The sequence below is a fragment of the Takifugu rubripes genome, chromosome 3 (genome assembly GCF_901000725.2).
Source record: "Takifugu rubripes chromosome 3, fTakRub1.2, whole genome shotgun sequence".
Taxonomy (NCBI): Eukaryota; Metazoa; Chordata; class Actinopteri; order Tetraodontiformes; family Tetraodontidae; genus Takifugu; species Takifugu rubripes.
Genome location: NC_042287.1, coordinates 11,054,428 through 11,076,216, shown reverse-complemented (window position 1 = coordinate 11,076,216; position 21,789 = coordinate 11,054,428). Strand labels below are relative to the sequence as shown.

General features: G+C 46.5%; 1 protein-coding gene across 2 annotated transcripts in view; it reads right to left on the bottom strand.

Moving 5' to 3' along the window:
* cacna2d3a (calcium channel, voltage-dependent, alpha 2/delta subunit 3a) overlaps window positions 1-21,789 on the bottom strand; it is a 69,565-nt gene that overhangs the window by 34,796 nt on the left and 12,980 nt on the right. For both annotated transcript variants that reach the window (XM_029833985.1, XM_029833986.1), the window contains exons 4-10: window positions 14,725-14,784; window positions 8,695-8,857; window positions 6,055-6,186; window positions 5,415-5,626; window positions 4,707-4,781; window positions 2,001-2,090; window positions 1,607-1,720 (exon numbers count right to left, since the gene is read on the bottom strand). In XM_029833985.1, the coding sequence (XP_029689845.1) occupies window positions 1,607-1,720; window positions 2,001-2,090; window positions 4,707-4,781; window positions 5,415-5,626; window positions 6,055-6,186; window positions 8,695-8,857; window positions 14,725-14,784 (846 nt within the window). The remainder of the gene's footprint in view (window positions 1-1,606; window positions 1,721-2,000; window positions 2,091-4,706; window positions 4,782-5,414; window positions 5,627-6,054; window positions 6,187-8,694; window positions 8,858-14,724; window positions 14,785-21,789) is intronic.

Genomic DNA, 21,789 nt, shown 5'->3' with positions numbered 1-21,789 from the left:
GACTTCTATTATCAGCAGGGCATCATCTAAATGGAACTATCTGGCAGCCTTGTCCTCTCTCCACTCGCTGATGTTCAGCCTTGAGGCAGGAGAAGGAGGGGCTGGCTTCAAACAGAGACCACCACGGACAAACAACCACACGCCCGACGCCGGCACTTTTGTGGAAAGCATTAAAGCACCACCCCGACGCAGAAGATTCTTATTAACATGTATCCCGAGTCGTAGCGGAGGCGCCGCAGTTTGTGGCGTGTAGCCCCGCAGTGAGATTACTACGCCTGTGGCTTCGGCGTGTATTTACGCCGTCTGCCTGAGTACGTCTATCCCCAACCTTGTAAGGATGAAAAAGCCTTCGGGCTGTCTTTTACAGACGAAAATTACCTGTGAATAACCCTCCTTCTCCCCTTTCCATCTCCTTTCTCCTCCCATTTCATTTCATGGTCCATCAGAAGAGCACCAAAATTACCTCAGAGGACAGCGGGTAGATGGTTCGGAGGAGGAGACAGGCGTTCTTTTGCTGTGGTTTTAAGACCAAACCTTCACAAAAGATTAAGAAGTGTGATTCCAAAGAAAGCAAGGAAAACGCCGTACGTATGGCTGCGAGGAAGAAAATGCAAAGGACGAAGGTTTTATCTTCATCAAACGCATGAACAATAGTTCAGTTTTACAGCTGCAATAAGTGGCTCAAGTTTTAGTTTAAAAAGCCAGAAAGGCAAAATAAATGACTGGAGCAGGAGGGTGTGGGGAGCTTCACTTCTGTGGTGAGACGCTGAGACTTAGGGAGAGATGTATTAGCATTAGCATAGCAGTGCTATTTTGTAACTAATGTTCACTAGATCCGTCTTTTGATTGGACTCTTCAAGAGCCCAAAATGAAGAATAAAAGCAGAATGTTCTGTTCAATTATACGGACATATTAGTGTTATTTGTGTACGGTTACATTCTGTGCAGCATAAAACACAGCATGTCCCTCAAGGGTGAAAAGGGGAAAGTTTCAGGAGGGGGACACGTTTCTGAATATGCGTACTTGTCCTTGTTTTTCTCGTATACTTGTGAAACATCATCAGCCACCTCTCAAGTACTGTTCCAAGTCCAAGTCCCCAAGCTGTGTCCCAGAAGTGAATTTGCCTATTTTATCAAGTATGCATGTGATGACTTGTGTGGACTAGCGACAGCTAGGTATCCCACAATCCATTTCACCTCAGCCAGCGACAGCAGCAGCAAATAGCAGAAAGTGTGCACTTCAGGTACTTCAGAAGTTCACAAGACCATGTCTTTAAAGGTCTTATTTGATAGTAAAACCCCAAAAAACATAAAAACAACCATGTTCTTACTACTTTTATCACATCTGCTTCACAAATCTGTTGGGCTGCAAGGGTCTTTGTTGGCCAGTGTTCTCAAATATCACAGCACGAACCATCGAGGACCTGTTGCGACGGCGCCGTGTGGAGGCAAAGGGTCAGCGGCCCCTCGTTTTCCTCTTCTGATCATCCGAATTGAAGCTCCGCATCGTTGTGAAGGAGGTGCGATGAGAACGGAAACCTCGCTTTACAACAGCCGCCAAACCGCCATTGAATAGTAATGGGATGTGCTGTGCTTTTTTACACTACCTTCCTGTCTGGCCAGTTATACTTGGCAAAGATGGCGTCGTATGTGTCCACTGCCCCGTCTGTCACCAACATAATGGCTTGGCTGCAGTCGCTGCCCCTCCCAGTCTCATTGAACTGGAAACAGAGAGAGAGAGACAGAGAGACAGAAAGACAGAGAGAGAGAGGATGCAGGTAAAAATAAAATAAAGCGTGAGTGTGTTTGTGTGTGTGATTAATTGCATGTGTAATGAGGGCATGTCGAATTAACGGCCTGACTCATCGAGCGGCGTGTTTACCATGTTTTCAATGATTGGCTGGATTCCCTATCAATTATCATAGAGATGCAGGCCTGCGTGTCTTTACATGCGACCGGAATGAGGTGAGTTCTGTCAGCAAAGGTCAGAGGGTTACTCACGTCCCTGAGAAGACTGAAGGCCTCGGTCAAAGCTACATCTAACATGCCGATGCCCTGAGCGAACAGCTTATCCAGGTGTTCTCGGAAGTGCTGCAACAGAATGAAAAGAGGGGCGGTTATTGATTTTTGTGAAGTGAAAAAACAAAATGAGCAACGCAGACTTAGGGAGGTGGCCAGTGATTTTATGGGCCTCAAACAGAGATAAATAGAACGCCCTCGGATCGTGGAGGCTGCATCAATAGCCTAATGAAATAAACTTTAACTGAGCCTTTAGTTGGTTTTGTCAAACTGCCACAATATTTTTTAGAGTGAAATGTCTCACACTGAGATTAGAAGGTGTTCTGCCTCCTCTTTCTTTTAGACAGCTGTCCAATCTGTGTGTGTGTGTGTGTGTGTGTGTGCGTGTGTGTGTGTGTGTGTGTGTGTGTGTACTTCATAATATGATTTTGATATAATTGGTTCATTATGTCCATCACAAATAATGAGCTTAATGTTGTCAGCAACTTAACAAATCTTATTAGCAAGTCTTGTTATGTGCAACAGTGAAAAACTCTCCAGATTCCAGCTGAAGTAATTTACAGACAACTCATTTGATGGAATTTTAACATTTAGAGTTGGCTAAAATAGGCGAAAGCCTGACATGTTCTCTGGAGCCTGCTTAGCTCCGGCTCCAGCTAACGCTAACAATAAGCTGCCTCCGTCAGCAGTCTCGCTCTCACAGGGCGAAGGTGGCGACCCGCTGTTGTGTGGAATAAACGCCACAGCAATGTTTCACACCGGTCTGATTTTCGGGGAAAGTGTTTGGCCCTCAGACCGGTAGCTTTGTGAAAAGGTAACTTCCTGAACAATAGATGAATGGTTCTGACCTATAACATCATCTGGGCCTCACATTTTTTCCCCTTGTCTGTTTTCATCTTGGCGATCTCCCGCTCCTCACCGTCAGGGAGGAGGAAATCGCTCAGCGCGGAAGGTGGGCCCAGGCAGCTGCGAGGCTGAATCGAAACTTGCACACTTGAGGGCAAAACGTTTGCAACAGACACCTACGCAGCCACGTGCACAGAGTGTAATCACCAGCAACACGTCAACAAAACCCCCGCAGCATTCCTGGCGACACTGGTGACTGGCAAAACGACACAACCTTTCCTTTAATATGGTTAAAAAGGTTAATCGGAGCTAACAATAGACTGTACCCTGGGGCACAGCGAGCCACCCACAGAGTGTGTGTGTGCGTGTGTGTGTGTGTGTGTGTGAGTGTGTGTGTGTGTGTGTGTGTGTGTGTGTGTGTTCATGAACACATCATCTATTTAGCACCAAAATATGCTTTCTGCTAGCAAAATGAGGACATTTTGTCCACTTCTCACAAGTTCAAAGGGCTGTTGAGTGTTCAGTTCAGATACGTAGGTTAGAATTGGGTTTGTGTCAGGGTTAGGGCTGGTGTGTTACAGGTTATTTGTATTTACCCTATTTATGAAAGAAGTCATTTATTCAGCTAAATCTAAATGCTAAGGCTAGCTGCTGCTAATATAAAAGCAACTATAAGTTGCTCCATAACATAAAAACACAGTGATGCTCTGCAAACAATAGAAGGCCAGAAGTAAAGGAGCTCCATCACCCACAGAATAAACCCACACATGCAGGGAAAACATACAAATCCCCCACAAACCACACCTGTGTTGACTAAGTGAGGTATTTAACTAATAAACAGATAATAATCAGTAGTCTCAACATTCACCCGAGCACTCGCAGGGACAAACATCAGCGACACACTCATCTACGCCAAAACTTAAGAACTTCTGCAACATTCCAGCGAAAACAACTGCAACCCTAAATGACCATCACGAGTCCAATCGAGGCTTTAAATATCGATCTGCACCCACCATGGAGGAATAATTACGCCTGATTTGTTTCTGTCTAATCACGTCGACTCAGACAAATATTTTTAATTTAGTCGCATCCAGAAGCCAGAAGTTTGGGTATTACCAGAAAAGAAAAACAGCTTTGGGGAATACAGATCAGGAGGTTTAGCTCAGCGGCGTGGCAGCCATTTCCAGCCTGAAGCTACAGCTAAACACATTAGCCTTATCAACTGGCTCAGAACGTCTCCCCCTCTTAGCCGGCTGACTCACAGCACATTAAACTACCATCTGGAATCAAAGGCACGATGCTAATCCGTCTGCACAAGTAAACCTGAGTTCACATTAACAAGGGGCGGTCAGAACTCGGCTGGATGTGGACGGAGATCGCGGGTGATCCAAATGCAAATAAACAGCAGTTTAGTCCCGGACTACAGGTCCAGAGGTTAGTGAATTTAAATCTGTCTGTAAATTGATTTTCTACTTAGACTGAATAATTTAGAAGAGATGGAATTTTTGAGCAGGCGACTCGAGATGGAGCTTGTAGAGTGGTCGAGAGAGGGTTAGAGAGAGTCCTATCTATCTATCTATCTATCTATCTATCTATCTATCTATCTATCTATCTATCTATCTATCTATCTATCTATCTATCTATCTATCCATCTATCCATCCATCTATCTATCTATCTATCCATCTATCTATCCATCCATCCATCCATCCATCATCCATCCATTCATCCATCCATCCATCCATCCATCCATCCATCTATTTCCTTGTGGAAACCCAGATTTTAAGCTAAAAACATGAAAGGGGGCTAAAGTGAGACAGAAGACGCTGACAACATCTCCTCACATCTTTGTTGGTGACGTCTGCTTGGACCAGCGTTCCGTTCAGGCAGGGCTCCACGTAGTGCAGCTCCTCGTTGTACTGAAAGAAGACCAAAAGCCTCATTGATGGCATTGTTCAGCGCCAACAAAAGTGTTTTCATGAAGTTATTGTTTTTCGTCTAATAGTTAAAACAGCAGAATATAAATGCTTGACTCATTTTGATGGACGGCTCACGGAGAGCAGAACTTCCTGCAGCTCTGTGATAAAACTCAACATTTAATGCTCGAGTGTGAATAGAAACCTCATCATTTAAGTCCCAAATATTCTGATGCCAAACATTCACAGACAAACACACACACACAAACACACACATGTGCATTTGAACAAATGCATTAACCCACTTCACTTTCCACTTGATGTTCCAAATCCTCCTTTTTTTCTTTTATTTTTCATAAAGAATGATTTTCAAAATCACATAATTAAGATATCAAATTCTAAAGCACATTTCAGCATTCTGACAGTAAGAGGAGGCTGATGTTGCTGGTCCCAAAGAAAACTGTCTCTTCTGCAGCTCGTTGGCTGTCAGCCTGAGAGAACTGACTGGTTCCTCTAACCTGAGGAGCAGACGCTACGGGCTCCTGCTTAAGCTTTTATGGATAATGTATATTTTATGTGTGCGCCCACTCTGAACACACACACACAGACACACACACACATTGTGGGTGAACTCACAGCAATGATGTTAAAGAAGTCATCGTCTCCCAGAGTGTCCAGTATGGAGGACACCGTCTGCCTGGCGATGGTCAGCCTGAGGCCTTTCATGCTTCCGCTCACGTCCACCAGGATGACCACGTCCTTCGGAGAGGTGGCCGCCTGGATGTACCACTTCCTGTTACGGCAGTCAAAGGCTATGACGCCGTTTTCATCAGGCTTCCATTTGATTCCTTTAAGAAACAGAATCCGCGTCACACATCAGCGCAGCAAGTTTGCAGAAGTTGCACGGTTAAAATATGATAAAATATTGTTCAATGTTTATAATGATCAAGATGGAAAGTCAGTAACTATGGTAAATATGGCAGCTCTAAAGATCAAACTGCCACCAATATGACTTCTAGAAACTCTTCCTGCGCGGTGCAGTTTATTCTTTCTTCTGATGAGGAGGCTCCTCAGTTCCTCAGGCCGTGAGAGGAGGCCTCACAAACAGGGTTTTAATGTAGGTTGAAGAAAATAAGAACTAATGAAGTGTGGAAGCCTTTCTATTGACTTTCTCACACCAACTTATTCATTCACCTTCCTAAACTCACCAGAAATACTCCCTCCCCTCCACACCTCTTCCCCTGGTCTCTGGACACCTGCCCCACGTTCTCCTTACCTGGGTACTGTCTGAAAAAGCCTTTAGCACTGCCGAAGTACTGCCATATCAGCGAAGGGTCTCGCTCAAAATTATCCACAAACACTTTATTTAAAGCCTCGGACCAGAACACCCCGTTGACAATCGCAGAGTCTGAAGAGAGACATGTGGAGGAATTAATGAACATTCATTTTAGGGTTAGTAAACCCAACCCTTTTAATTTTCTCATGTGTTGCTGAATTTTTTTTTCTAGCATTTCCAGTGTTTTTGACAACAATAACAGCCGAGCTTCTCTTCTTTCCGGCCGTGACAGATCCCAACACAAAACCCAGATTATTTTCGCCGCTCAACATAACAGTTCCGCTTGGTTGGGAGGCTGGATGGGAACACGCAGGCGGAAGAGAAGAGAACAGTCCAGAAAGCTTGAGCAGGGAAGGGGAATGGACCCGCAGAGCGAACAGGGAGGGACCAACGTGTAGCAGACGCGGCTGAAATCCAACGAGAAAAGCTGATTTCCTATCGTCTCCCGTGCTGGCAGTATTGTTCTGCTGTCACCAGTCATGCCAGGGAGACATGATTGAATTAGCATATTGATGTCATCTCTCCAGCATAAACACTGGAGGGGGGGGGTTGATCCAGGTTCCATTTACACAACAATACAGTGACTTCTGCAGCTGGAGTGTCTGAACCCCACATAATCAACCAGAGGTTTACAGGCTCTACTCCCCCCCCCCCTCGCCCTTAAGCCGCCATTTAAATTTATCTCAGCTAATTTTCTCCTTCCTATAATCTGATCAAAGGCACTCCTGAGGTTCCTCCCAGTCGTCGGATTAAATATTCTCACTGCTGTGATTATTGTAAGGATTCCATTAGGAAGGACAGGGAAGAATGAGCAGGAGAGCGCACGAGCGTGTGGACTGGAGAGACTATCGACCTGCTGAAAATGTGCTGCGCCACGTCCACCGTATTGGTTATTTTCATGGAGCCTCCGTGAAGAATGGCGCCCGGGTCGTGTTTGGTTGGTTTTAGAAGATGGATATTTGATGCAGCGGGTTCTTCCCGTGATAAATCTGGAGGCAGCACAAGGCTCTCTGCCGTCATGGACGCGACCTCCAATCCATCAACTCTGCCAACAAACCACTGACAAAGTGTGTGTGCGCTCCTCAGGAGCATGGTTGGGGGGGGGGGGGACCTCTATTTTCTGTAGTTTGGACCAATAAGGTCATCCAACACATGCTGTCCCGGTGGAATAGCTTGAAAGACAGTCTGATTGGGACAAATCTCATGGCCTTTTGCACAAAAAGTGTCAAGTTTAGCTTAAGAAGTGCAACGATTACAGCAGCTCTTAGCTGACTTTAGCATTTTATGATAAATCCATGATTACAGATCAAATTTCTGTCTTTGTGCATAATTTTTAATGACTTGTGGATGTTATCTTTGGTGCCAAAGGCCAGACTTGGTCTACATCTGCAGCATGAGCCTGAACAACTTTATTTCATCTGAATAATGTAGATAATATTCTGACTTTGTGTGTTTGGATGATACTGTATTGTACGCAGACTTATCCTTATCTCCCTTTTTTCATTTTATTCTCGGTTTTATGTTTCCATTAAAATGAAATAATCTAATATCTGATAAAGCCCTTTCACCGGCAAATGAAAATATATTATTGTTGTTATCATCAAAAAAGGGGAAATGCTTTTTATATTCCTGTAATACAAACCTTTGTGAGTTCATTCCAGAGAGGAGCTATTCAATAAGCATTTCCATAAACTCTTCCTTCCCTCTAACTCATCTTTTCCACTCTCATTCCTGCCAACCAATCAGCTCCAGCACATCAACGGAGTGACTTTCATTTTTAAAAAAAAGAAAAAGCGGAGGAGCATGTACACACCTGTGCACTGGGAGCGTACAGATCTAAACCTCTTACAGCTCTGGGCCTGTGAATTGGAATCACTCTCCCTTTATTGTTCTGTCAGTCTTCTTTGCAATGAGCTTTCATTCTATTTCTTTCTTCACCGCTTGCATTTTCTCGTCCCCACCTAGCAGTAATTAATCTGTTGCTCAGACCTTCCATCGGTCTGACTTAACCTACTTTCTTTCTCATTTACTTCCCCCCCTTTCTTTCTCGTCGGCCGTGTAATTTCTGCTCCTCCGCCGTCCCGGTTCAGCCGACACGACATCCGTTCCGTCCGCTGAGCGCTGCTCGAAGTCGCGATGGCGGAGAGGGGAAAATTGTGATTATTTAACTGCTAATTAAGTTAATTTGTGTCCGGAATGATCCAGGGAGTCAGAGATAATGAAGACGAGTCCATCTCCTGGCACGCGTGGACATCCATGTGCACCAGCACATGTCGCCACGGTTAGTCTGGATCATTTTTATCGGCGCTTGGATAAATTGCTTTCCTGGGTCAGTCCGTGCACGTGTACGTGCGCATCCTGTCAGTGCAAAAGTACCTTAAAACTGCCAAGTACGCTCCCAGTGCACAGGTGTGTACATGCTCCGCCCATTTGATCAAGGATGCATCAGACATGACGTGTGTAGACATCTAGGTATCCCACAATGCACCTCGGCCCACCATCAGCGGCAGAAAGGTCACGCTTCAGTTCACCACTTGTGTAATTAGCGTTGTGAATGTGTGCGTGTCTGCTCCTTCCTACCTTTGTTGTACATGTTGGTGGGCACCTGCACCACGCTGAGGCTCAGGTTGACCGACAGGTTGTTGAAGTGGTCGTTGGGCTGCAGGATGAATTCCCCCCCCAGCTCCACGCTGTTCCCCACCTCGTCCACCTCATTGATCAGCACTGCGTTGAAGTATTCGTACTAGAAAGGAAGAAGAGGGACGTAAACACACGCAGGGGACCCTTTCACCCGGAAACGTGGCGGCGGCTGCGTCCATAAGTTCGACCTGCCCAACTGTGTTGCGATGCATTCGAGTCACTGCGATGCTGAGTCAGACACAAGTCTAGTGGACACTAAGGTGCGCCGAAGATCGTCACGTGCGCATGTTTTTTGCAGCAGAAAGCTGCAGACTTGACTTTTCCCCCCTGCAACTGCAGCCTGGTGCCATGTGAACTGCTCTGCTTTCACTTTATTTTTAGAGCTGCGCATACTGAAGGGGTATTAATAAATCATAGAAGCAGATAAATATAGAGGACATTTCTGCCGGCACGCCATCCGTTCAGTTCGGAGATGCCACAGCAGGGCAGATGGTGGAAGCTGTAGCCCACGCAGAACCAGCAGCACCCCACCAGTGAGGAGAGCAAAACAATCTTCCAAATCATATCTGTTGAGTTGAAGAGACCCCTGTGGTCACGACACGCTACTGCAGATGAAGAAAGAGTTCACTTCTGTCAAACGACAGAGTTTTTAAAGCATTTTCTTATTCAAAATAGATGTGACATTATGAGTACACTCACTGAAAGCAGCTACTTTTTTTCTACCTTCCAAGTCAGCTGTCAGCTCAGTCCCCTGAAGGCATCCCAGCAGGGGGTGTACATTTACCCTCATTGATTTTTAATAAAGAAAAAAAAACATTTTCAAAGGCGGGTTCTGTGATTTGACTGCCATGATTCCAGGACAAAGAGCAGCCGATCTGAGCACTGTAATTGTTTTAAATGAGAAACTGCCACGAGTGTGGGTTCAATTACAGGATGAACCGTTACGGAGGGACACAGCGACCATCACGATACCTGGCGCCAGACTTGTTTTAGCTAAAATGGCCGCTGGGTTTTTCCTCGTTATGCAGCATTAACCCCTCCACCTTCTGTCTGTTGAACCTTTGACCTTCGTTTCAGCCCAAACCCTCCTCCCCCTCCTCCTCCCCCTCCTCCTCCTCCTCAGTAACGTCATGCTGATCGCTCTAATTATTTGGGGCAGATGAAGGTGAGGGCGGCGGTGTGGTGGATAGAACCATCGCCTCACAGCCAGAGGATCCTGGGTTCACATTCTCAGTGGGGGGGGTTTGCGACCCCGTTATGAGTAAGATCAGTAGAGGACGGGGGGCCGATCCATCATTTCAAGGTAATGGAACTTTGCTGTGAGGACTGTTTTCTCATTTATCTGAAACCTGCATTTAGAAATAAAAGCTTTGTGAAGGAATCCATCGTTGGAACTTGGGAACTTCAGGTCATGTCAAGACTCACAGTAATGATTTTTTTCACGATTAATCATTAATTTAATACCTGTCAGTGTAAAAGGACTTAAAAAGTGTTATTAAAGCATTGTTGTTTACTCGGCAATTAAAGAGCTCCAAGAGCAGCCCAACTGTGTCTGTCCTGGTTCTGCCATTGTCTCATTAGAACCTGCTCCATCACTGTCAATACCGGCCTTCAGTGACCCTTTTGTTCTGGCTTGGCCCATTTTCGTCAACAACTGGCTGAAAGGAAGGAGCCTAATTGTGTTCCTCCTCGGTAAACTTTGTTGAAGGTCCCTTCTGCAGCTGCAGCTATCTGTTTGTGATCTGTCTGCAACGTTGCCGCCGCAGCATCATCCCTTCCTGATCCCTCTCTCTGTGAAACCATCACTCGTTTATGGTCGCAAAACAAAAGCAAAGAGATCTAATGCGGCTACAACTTGTTAGCCACACAGCCATTAAATGAATAAAAAAAACGCTGTCGTTTTAGAGTCAAACCAAAAACAAAAACAAGCTCACAGAGAAACGGTTGATTTGTGTCCAGGTATTTCCAAGATTCCAGCTGAAGTTCCAGGATTTCAACAATCAAAGAGAAGCGCTAGCAAAGGTGCACACTGTTCGTCAAAGTTACGCAAACAATGAGTGCGCTAATAGGCTTGTTTAAATCCACAGCGTGGCAGCTTTAATATTGACAAAACTCGCACACATCAGCTTTAGTGTGTCTGTGGAGTGGGAGCGGAGTGCCAGAGCACAGAGGAAGGGCCAGAACCGCTGCTGGATGCGTGCGTGGCGGCGCGCCCGCGGTGAACGTTGAGATGTGTCCCCGCGTGGGCGTCCGTGTTGGGTAAGTCAATTATGCTTTTCCAGCAGCGAAGAAGTGCCTGCTGCCACTAATGCAGTCCCTGATCACGGTGTTAACAGCCTGATCTTTAACGCCGCGCTGCATTATGCTGAGAGATCACGCCTGCTCCAACGGCACCCACTCGCTCGGCGCCGCAGACGAAGAAGAGAAGGAACGCGAAACTTTAGTCAGCCATTCGATCAGATAGGCCCAGATGATGAAAAAAGAAGCTCCCACGCTTTCTTTTGCATAAATGTAGCTGTTCTTCTACACTTTGACTCAAACATCGACATTTTAGCCACTGTTTTATATAAATGTGCGCTCAGCTGGATTAACTGGGTTCCTGCTCCCTGGGATTTTTCCAATGTTGCCAACCTGTTCGGTGCTAAACCACCATGACAACCAGCAACCACTATGATGTACATTTGATGTTTGAGATGAACATAAAACCAAAACAAACAGCCACTGAGGGAGAATGTTGCTGGGCTTGTTCTGCATACATTAAAAGGATGTTAAAGGGAACACCGGATGGGAATACAGGTGACTGGAGAGGAGGAGGAGGAGAACTGCTGAGTCATCACTCATCCTGTATTCATGTGTAAACCGAGTGTTTATCTGAAGAGATTACTGCTTTCTGTTGAAGTGTCTGACATATATCTGTACAGCAAATGCACCATATCAGAGGACGGGGCTTCCCTCGAGGACAAAGGATGCACAGATGGTCTGGAGTAAAGATCAGACCAATAAATAAACGGGTCAGGGTCTTGGTAAAGTCAACTCATGGCGACATTCGTCACCTAAAACAAGGCGATCACTCTTCCTGTAAGAGACTGAGGATTTTGGTGGTAAAACTGGCAAACGCTCGCCACACATCAGAGCGTCAACAGCCTCCGGGGACAGAGAGGGCGTGAGATGGAGAGAGACCACATGTGAAGATGGAGTTGACACCTGGCGCTCAACCCTGGGGTGATCACTCACAACTCTCATCTTTAGTTCAGCTTTCTCTCTCTTTCCCTCGCCCGCCCACTAACCCTCATTCTCCATGGTCGGGGGGATAGAAAACATCCCTGCCAGTGCGGAGATGCAAAAACAACCCGGGGGCACGGATACAGGTAATCAGGCCCTAAATGAGAGAGCAGGCCGGGTAAATAACTGGCAGGAAAAGGCCGAGCAGGAGTTCTGCTCTCCACTTTAAACCTTTTCTAAGGAAAAAACGAACAAACTGAAATCTGGCACTTGCACAGGTCGCTGCAAACGTGCAAAATTAAACTGATGAACGACCGAGTTGCGTGTGGCACTTTTCAGGAATTTCAGGTTTAAGTTGGGGAATGTCACGGTGGATGTACAGAAGACGTATGGCTTTAAACGATTGTCTTTATGAGGACGCTCAATCATGGAGATGGCAGACAGCGCATACTTTCAAGTGTTAATCGATACATCCTACATTCTGAATCGTTAATTGGTTGTTCAGAGCAACAATCGTATTGATTATGTGCCAGCGGAATGGAGTGTGTACAAATGGGCTGCGCTGAAGTGCCTCTTCGCAGGTGTACAGGAGCCCTCACGTGGCTGAAAGAATCTAGTTTTGGTGCTAAAATATGCCTACCAACCACAGCTAGCATGAGGGCACTCTCCATGGTTTGACCATGATATAAATCTTGAAAACTTATCCTGTATGAGTCAAGCCGCCCACGTTTCAAAACGCACTTCATCTTGTATTAGCTCACCATCGCCGTGCTAACAGCTAGCTTATTTGGTCGAGTTAAGACTCTGGACACACGGGCCACCCTGCCGATTTAAAGGCCGATCAACGACACGACCAGCTTTGCCCCCTACGAAGAATTAAAAAGGAAAGTGATTCAGTATCCGGGCTCGACTGATTCCAACCAGGTTTGGCTAATGCTTGTTTGTCTCCAATCACCGAGGAAGGATATCGCTGGTGGCAAAGGGCACGGCAGGCGAGCTCTCTGCGTTTCTGTTTACCACACATGAGCGCTGCGGGTAGAAGAGTGAGGGAGGAAAATCGCAGCAGATTACTGTGCCAGTTTCACGTGGAAGCAGAAGAGCTCTGGAATGGATAGATAAGGAAATTCCTATCAAACGGCTGCCAGCCAAATATATAAGGGAAATTAAAGGGGAGGGAGGGGGGAAAAAAGACACAAACACTTTAGAATAAATCCCCAAATAGTGATGGAGGAGGTTTCACCCTACAGCGCAGATGTGGTATTTTTAGCACAGCTGGTGATAATTACAGCCTATTCACCATGTTCTGCACTAAATACTACTATTAGAAATGCCACCATCGGAGATGTGTTCTCTCTCCCTCTCTAACACACGTTTGTGTATGATGCTCGGAAATCTGTGTGCACGTAAACAACCAACAAGCTGGCGCTGATGAGCAGCTCGTGAAGAGCGGCAAGAACGCTCAATCTTCGCATTATTATGCACACAAACAAACACGTGAATATCTGCTTCCATTGTTGTGGTTTTCTCCCTGAAGTGGAGGAGGGATTCATCTGGGGGTGAGAGCGGGGAAACGACGGCGAGCCGGCCACCTTGGGATTGATTTCCTCGCCCCTTCGGAGCCAGCGGTGATTGCTTATTGAAATTAACGGCACAAATGATTCATTTTTATGGCTAAAAATGAGCCCTGTAGCGTTGCTCTTTTTATAAACATACGGGGGAGGGGAAAAAACACACTTTTAAGCAGTTACGCGAATATTTATCTAACGCTTACATTGAATTTCTATGCGTCGCCTACGATGTGAATATGCAACAGGTGACTAAACATCTCTGACCCCTCAGACGCCTTTAGAGCCATCACTACATGCTGGTGACGGGTCCTTGTGTCTGGTTCAGGGAAGCTCTGTTTCAACAGTGTGTACACAGGTGGTACACACCACAGCTAAATCACACACACGTTAACAGCAGATTGTTCCCAGTCACATCATGCATCATAGTTCACATGTAAACCTCAAGTTTCGACCATTTATCTTCCCAACTTTATCAGGAAACTCTCACTGTGTCTGTAATACACACACACACACACACACACACACACACACACACGCACACACACACGCATTATAAACTGATTAGCTGAATGGATCCATTTTCTGGATGGATCTGAAACACCACAAGTTACTGGTGACTCATGTTACAGGCCGGAAACAGAGCTGTTGCACAGTGAATGCTGACATAAAATGCCGATTATGGGATGCAGGCTGTCATCCTGAAATATTTATGGCATTATGAAAGTGTCTTTTGTAACAATAGGCCATTAATGTGGACACATGCAAATACGAGACAGCCACAGTGGGACTGACTGTTCCTGGAGAGCTCAAAGACAAATGAATTTAACTTCGGAGGCATATTTACACGTTCTAAAGTTCAGATTCGCTCTAGAGATGATTAAGGATGCAGAAGACACTGTCAAAATAACGTCATTTATCTTATTCACGCAGCCTTGCTAACCAACTTCGCATCCCAACGCCTTCCGTCCTCTGTTGTCCCGTCCTCTGTTGTGTACACGGGCCATTGTCACTTGCTGTGCGTCTCTCTCAGTAATCTCCAAAGCACCGACTGCTGCGAATTATTTCCAGCATGATTTAATTAATCAGCTTAGAATAATGGGACCACATTGATTACAATACAGCGTGTGTGGTGGGAACACATCGCACGCTCACTCACACCGGCGCACACACAAACACACACCTGTAGGTCTGGATCCTCCACGTGCTGTTGATGGGCGTCCTCGGCTGCTTCCACCAGTCTCTGGAAGAGGAGGAGCGATACATTATTGCTGAGTCAGTGCAAAATCAAATGGTTTAGAAATGACACGGCTGAGTTTTTCACTTTTTTGACGCCCAGAACACGTGAGAATGAAGCTGGGGGGAAATATCCAGGTGAACTTTGCCTGGTTTCCTTTTAACAGTACCATGGCAGAGCCAGCTTCACGTGCACGTCCTCACGCTGGTAACCTGTGGAGTGATGCGGGTGCCTGTGCGTTATGCTCGCTGCGCCCTTTCTCTCACAGAAACCCTTTTGAATCCCAGCTCGCGATCAGCAGCGCCGCGTGAGCGTCATTCCAGCTTTTCCGAGCGTCATTCCAGCTTTTACCCAGTTGTCATTTTCTCGCCTGCGCCCACATTGCACATTAATATACTTGCACCCATCTGTGCCTTCGTGCACGTCCTGATCAGGCCACACTGAGGAGGGGCCGGACTGAAAGTTTAAGGGGCAGTAATGCAACATATTTGGACTGATTTAGATATTTAAGAGAACAAATAATGAACAATTAATCAAATGATTTTACTACTTTTACTGTAATTTCACTGTGTCTATCTAGACAAAACACACCCAAACAGCCCTTTTTATCCCCAATAAACAGACACATCTTAATATTAGACTATATTTTGGTATATTAGCATTATGGGTTAGCATATTTAGCTTGTGTTTGATGTAAAGATTCAAACGTGGCTGTTGTCTCACATCTCTCATCAAAGCATCTCTGCATCTGAGAAAAAGGGCGACGTACCGCTGGATTTAAATTGAATCTGCCAATCACAAACACAAATACTGCGGCAGAGCAAGAACCTGAGGTTAGATCACACACACGCTCGCAGGGCGCGCTTCATCCGAGCCCCAGATGTGGGGTGCACGGTGTGACGTGCTGTGCGCTACATCAGCTATTTCTCTGCCTCACAGCGAGTTCAGAGGTCTGAGCGTTTTGGTGATGCACTTGCGCTTTGCATTTCCATTTAAATAGCTTCACCCATAAAACTACTGCAATCAGCCAGCTCATTCCAGCTGAGCCAAGTGTGTGTGTGTGTGTGTGTGTGTGTGTGTGTGTGTGTGTGTGTGTGTGTGTGTGTGTGTGTGCGTGTGTGTGTGTGTGTGTGTGTGTGTGTGTGTGTGTTCTGCCAGGACTGTCTGTGCAAGCGAGCTGTTTTAGGAAACAAACGCTGTAATCAGGAGCCCGGCCAATCCCTCTCTTCACCATAGCAACGCACCTGGCCATTCCATATCATCGAATATCGTCCGGCTGAGCTCCACTCAGGTATTGATCGGTTCATCTGTAAATCTACTCCACTGGCCTGATGGAGACCAGCACACGGGACGGCCGACCTTTCTAGCCTGGACTTTATTGCATCTTTTTGAGACAGAAGACCCGCCTGAGAGTGTGGTTTGTACCGCACATCCACATTGATTCAGGGAAGTGGGACTAAAGCGAGGTAGAAAAGCAGCGAGAGAGTAAAATTCTCCAAAGGTCTGAACACTCAACCTCACACACCCCGCTAAATGTCAGGCGCAGCCTGTGAAGTCGCTGTGGCCTGAACTGTACTTTTCAGCATTTGTAAGTGACTGATTGTGTGTTTGCATGTTTGTGCACGACGTTTTAAGCTAAGAAATGTTAAAAAATATATGTATAAATGTCAGCAAATCACCAAACATAAGAGTACACTCACTAAGCTAGCTAATTAGCTTCACCTACTCTGAAACTGAATTTTAATAAATGTATGAAACGTGTAAGTGCGGCCTGGAGGGAAATATGACGGAATTGTCTCAAACTGAATCAGTGATGAAATAATTAAAAACTCAGCGATTAATTAAAGATTGCTTCTGTTATACGACATCATCATAATCTCTCCCTATATAAGCTCGAGCATAATGACATTATATAGCTTGTGCAGGAACACGTGACTTAAAATAAAAGCAGATCTTTTTGTGATTACAAAGGAGTGAAGAAAGCCAGTAGGTGGGATCGCAGAGATCAACCCCAGCGCATCACATTTATAAGAAAGAGTTTTGTCTTTTTGTTGTGAAAGACACTTAAAGAGTGTTTTTGTTCCTTTTAAAGTCTCTCTTCCAGGACTCGGGCTCACTATGAGATGACAGCAGTAATTAAACTAATGCAGGCGGAGAGACGGGCCCTGTTGTGTTCCTGAAGCCCCCCCACCACACACAGACCGGCACATTCACCAGCCCTCGCTGTTGGCTGACAGGGACAACGCGGGGCTAACAAGGCCACCGTGGTGGCTGCATGAGCCTCGTCTGGCGTGAGACGCACGGATCTGTCCCACGCCGCGATTTCCCCGCAGGGCTTCTGATTTGTAGACCCAATGAAGCAGATCGGATGTGACCCAGCCCGTTTTCTATGGACACACGCTCACATTTCTCATGTAGCTCCCCTCAAATTAAACATTTCCAGGGATTTAGTCAACCCCGCCCATTTGCACCCCCCCCCCCCCCTTCATTATCTGACATCCTGTGATTATGAAGCGCCTGACAAAGGTCTCTGCTTGTTTACCCTTTCAAAAGTTCATAAACCCCCCCATTTCACTGTCAACATGATTGGCTTATTGTGGCGCTGCGCTGGCGGCGACTCCATTTGGTTTTTCTGAAGGTCGAAGCCACTGACCTCAACAAATGCCCATCCATTATGAATACGGCGCTAAAGCTGCAAAAGTTAGCAGGAAGCTGTCTCATAAAGCTGCGTGTGCTCCTGTCAGGGAGGGGGGGGGGGGCGGCAGAGTGGGTGGACGGATGACTGGTAATGGAAATCTTTTTTAAGATCCCTCCCTCCACCAACGGTAGGTGCGGGCAGTGACCTGAATATGAAAGCTCTCCTGAGGTATCCGAGCCGACGGTAGGGCTAAAGAGGAGACAGTTCGCCGTAAACTGTACTTGGATGATGTCCAGAGGGTCGTTTGTGTTGTTTTTCTTCTTGCATGTAAAGCTTTAGGTCAAACTGAGACTTTTTTCCTCCTATAAATTGCTCACTTATAATTCATTCCCCTGCTAACATGGATTAATGTTGGACGCTTTGTGCTCCGAGGATAACGGTGACCTTTGGTCTTCAACATCGCTCCCAGTTTCCCAGGTGACCCCCACAACCATTGATGAGGCCAGAACACATGTTCAGTTGGGATTAGATGGCCCCCGTGGATCTTCTCTCCAGATCCAGGGACATCTTGAGGCTTTCTCAGCTTCTTCTGAGGGGTTCTCTGCAGCTATCTCCACCTCTGATGCCCACTGAGCGGTCAACAAATCCTCTACAGCCCCCTTTGGCTGGCCTGCGTCCTGCCTTCTAGTCCTAATAATCTTGCTTTCATGAACCTCCACCAAGCAGTCCTCTCCTGGCTCGGTCAGCTCCATCAGGATGGCACTTTTGATCCTCTCTGGCCCCAGAAGGTTATCTGACCTCAGAGAGTTGCTGATAATGTTTTCTTCAAGTCTGCTGGGAACTGAGCACGTGACTGGTTTGAGGATGCCAGGGTGCACCAGGACAGCATGGAGGGAAAATATCATTCAGATGTTGTGGAGGACAAAGTTGAACGGACACGGACACACACACACACACACACGACTGATAAACTAGTAAATGGAAATGTAACAGTCTTAATGGTGCCAGAGACCTCATCCATGCAGACCTGTGCAGAATCAGCCCAGGTCCTGCCAATAGTACAGAGGACAACAAATAATATTGCTAAGCCAACAAGAGAAAACCTGCAGCACCAACGAAACAGAAACGACCTCCGTGACACTCTACCTCACCTCATCGTCGGCTGCAGCATCATCTCTCCCTCCTGCCTTTCCAACCATCATTCAAAACGGGACATTTGTGATTTCCCTGGAACGGTGTCGCTGACTGGCTCCGGTTTGTAATTAGCACCAGACACTCTCACCAGACACTCGGACCGACTGACAGAAACACACACGCTCGCACATACACGAGCGCGCGGCAACAAACCGAGAGCAGCTGATGAAAGCGGGGAAAACGAGGACAGCAGCGCTGGGCTCAGTATGATAGCAAGGCAGAAGCAAAGGGCAGCACTAAACTACAGGCCAGGCTGATGAAATCGCTCCAAATGGAACGTCGTGGTGCAATAATGGAGCTCGGCGTGACGCTAACGCACCAAACACAGGTACTCCCAGAGCATCATTTATCACGCTTGAAGAATTCCTGACAGTTTGTGGCGACGCGCGTGTGTTTCACACTGCTTCCGCCAACATTTGGAAGCGTGTGCTGAACTTCGCATCCGTGTCTGATGATGAATTATGGGCAACGCGGTGATCTAGGGGCTCGCTCAGCTACCTCGGAGACAGGGGGTCCTGAGCCCAATTCCAATGTGGAATTCCCATGTGGGTTCTCTCCATGGATACCAGTTCCTCCTCTCACAGTCCAAAAACATGGAAATTATCTCGACTGGAGGATTGCCACAGATGCTAATGTGGCTTTAGCACGACTGCTACGCAGGTCCTGCGTGGCCCACGACCCAGCAGAGAAGGAAAACTGGATGACAGATGGATGCTGAATGATTTTATCAACATAATTAAAAAGCCTTGATGTTGAAAAGATGGGGAGCAATTACATCATTTGTGTGAATGATGTAAAGTTGGAAGTAATCCAGTTGTGTTAATAAGCTGTAATCTGTTGCGCCAGTATATACGGTGTGGAGAATTCTGCGCTTTAACACTTTTCTATGCGTTATAATCATCAAATTTGACATTGTTTTTCTCTTCTGAAGGTAAGAATGTGAACTCCTCTGAAAAAGAAGGGATTCAAGTAGCACTTCTACACAGATGTTGCCTTGAATGCACAAAGATTTAAAATTCCTTTAAAGATTAATTTTAAAAAGAAAAACAGTGCTGTGTAGCGTGCAGAACTCCACACCTCTGTAATAATTCAGAGGACTACAGAGAAAAAGGCGCCACAGGTAAGAGATATCAGCAGGTACGGAGCACGAGAAGACCCAACACCATTACAGGAAGAAGGAGGAATAAAGAAAAAGAATAAAACAGCCTCCAGCAGCGAGGCATCCACTCCACTTTGAAGTACATTTGTCACATGAAACACAACCACGCTTGACTTCAAAGAGGGAATTACAATGGCTCAACGCTTGTCAACCCTGATAATAACACATTCACTTTTTATTTCGCCGTCTGACGTGGCTACATGGTGGTTGTGGGGGGGCGTTGGGGGGTGTTGCTGCTGTCTGCAAGATGGTGATAAAATCCCATCAAGTTATTTTGAAAAAGTTAGGCTGACGAGGCAATCCCCTCTCCCGGAGCATCAACAAACATACATGTGTGCATGAGCACCGCCTGAGATATGAAGTTACTGTGCTCGCGTGTGTTTTCGTCTTTTCTACATTTTAAAAAGGCTGGTGCAGAAGAAGCTCCAAATCTTCCTTTTCTTTCAGACAGACAAGCAGCTGATTGCTTTCATAATGTGGAGATTATGAGGCGGGGAGGGGGGGGGCAGAGACACGACCACCATCATTTAGACCCCATCAATCATGAATTTTAAATGCAATTACCCTCGTCATAGACGGCACGCTGCTCCTAATTACACACAGACAGTGGATGAAGGTTAAATATTAAGCTCATAAACGCGTTTCGGCTCCTTCCTGCCAAATATCCGCATATTTACAGGTGAGCCGTCGCAGCTCTGCTGCCCGCTCCCGCAGCAGGTGGTGGCCAGCGATAACGAGGGGGGATTGACACGGAGACGGTCAGATAGCGGCGTGTTGACAGACGGCGGAGAGAGCCTGTGCGGAAATTGAATCGCTGGAGCGCTACATATTTCTCAGCAGAAGGCAGAAGGATGGAGAGAACCGAGGAGAGGACGGAGGGAGGAGTGCGGGCCAGCCCAGACCCCAACCAGAGAGGAGACAGGAAATGAGGGTAAAGGAATGGAACTGCTGTGGAGAGTCCTTATTCTGGAATAGCAGCTGTAATGGATTAGTCTACAGTTGTCCACGGTTGTAAGTGCTCCACTTCTCTCTTTCTCTCTGTTCTCTTTTTCCCTAAAGATTTCACACCTATCAGAGATTAAATGTCCAAGAATAATTTCATCTCAGCTATGTTGTCATGCACTTAATCCTAAATGTGGACAGGTGGATTTATCGGCCTAGAAAACCGTCAAGTTCGATACATTTAAGGTTTGGGATGGACGGCGTCCCCGCGCACGTGACTGAAGATGAGAATGCTCTCAGGTAACTACAATACTGGGAAACAGGCGCGGTCTCATAATCCAACCAGCCGAAGGTGTCGTCCAGGGCAACAACAAAAGAGGCTGAAGCAGAGCTAAAGCATGGAAATGGTGTGTCACTATCTGCCCCCTCCGCTCTCTCCAGCTTTGCTTTCAGCTCGTATTCGAGGGCCAGACTCTCGGAGAGAAATCCAATTTCTGTTAACAGCACTATGTTGCCCTGATAGGATCTATCACCTGGAGCCAAAAGCCAGACAGACACGCACACTTTCTCAGATGCACCTGTTACGACATAGACTCATACACACACCCTTCATTGAAAAGCCCCGTATCACACACACACACTCACACTCACGTGCAGCTACTGTAGAGCAGAAGTGAACCTCTTCAGATCCTTTATTAAAGAACTGTAATTGCTATTGTTTCAAAACACCCTGTCTAAGCTTTGACAATGCAGTGGTGTGGTGAAATGCACAATTCCCAAAAATGGTTATTCCGATCACAGTTGCGGTTTTCGTTTCATCTTCTTGACCACTTTATCCCTCACAGGGAGGGTGCACATATGGGCAAAGTCAGGATCTAGTGTCACCAGCTCAACTCAGGGCCTTATGTGAGCCTTTGTGTGTTCGGTACCTTGCTCAAGGGTATCTCAGCAGTGCTCTGAAGGTGTTCTGGCACCTTCCCCTACTACTAGAACACCCTCCATATTTTGTCCTCACTGGGGCTGGAACCCACCACCCTCAGCCCAGTCCCCAACAGACCACCGCCCCACAGTTCTGCAG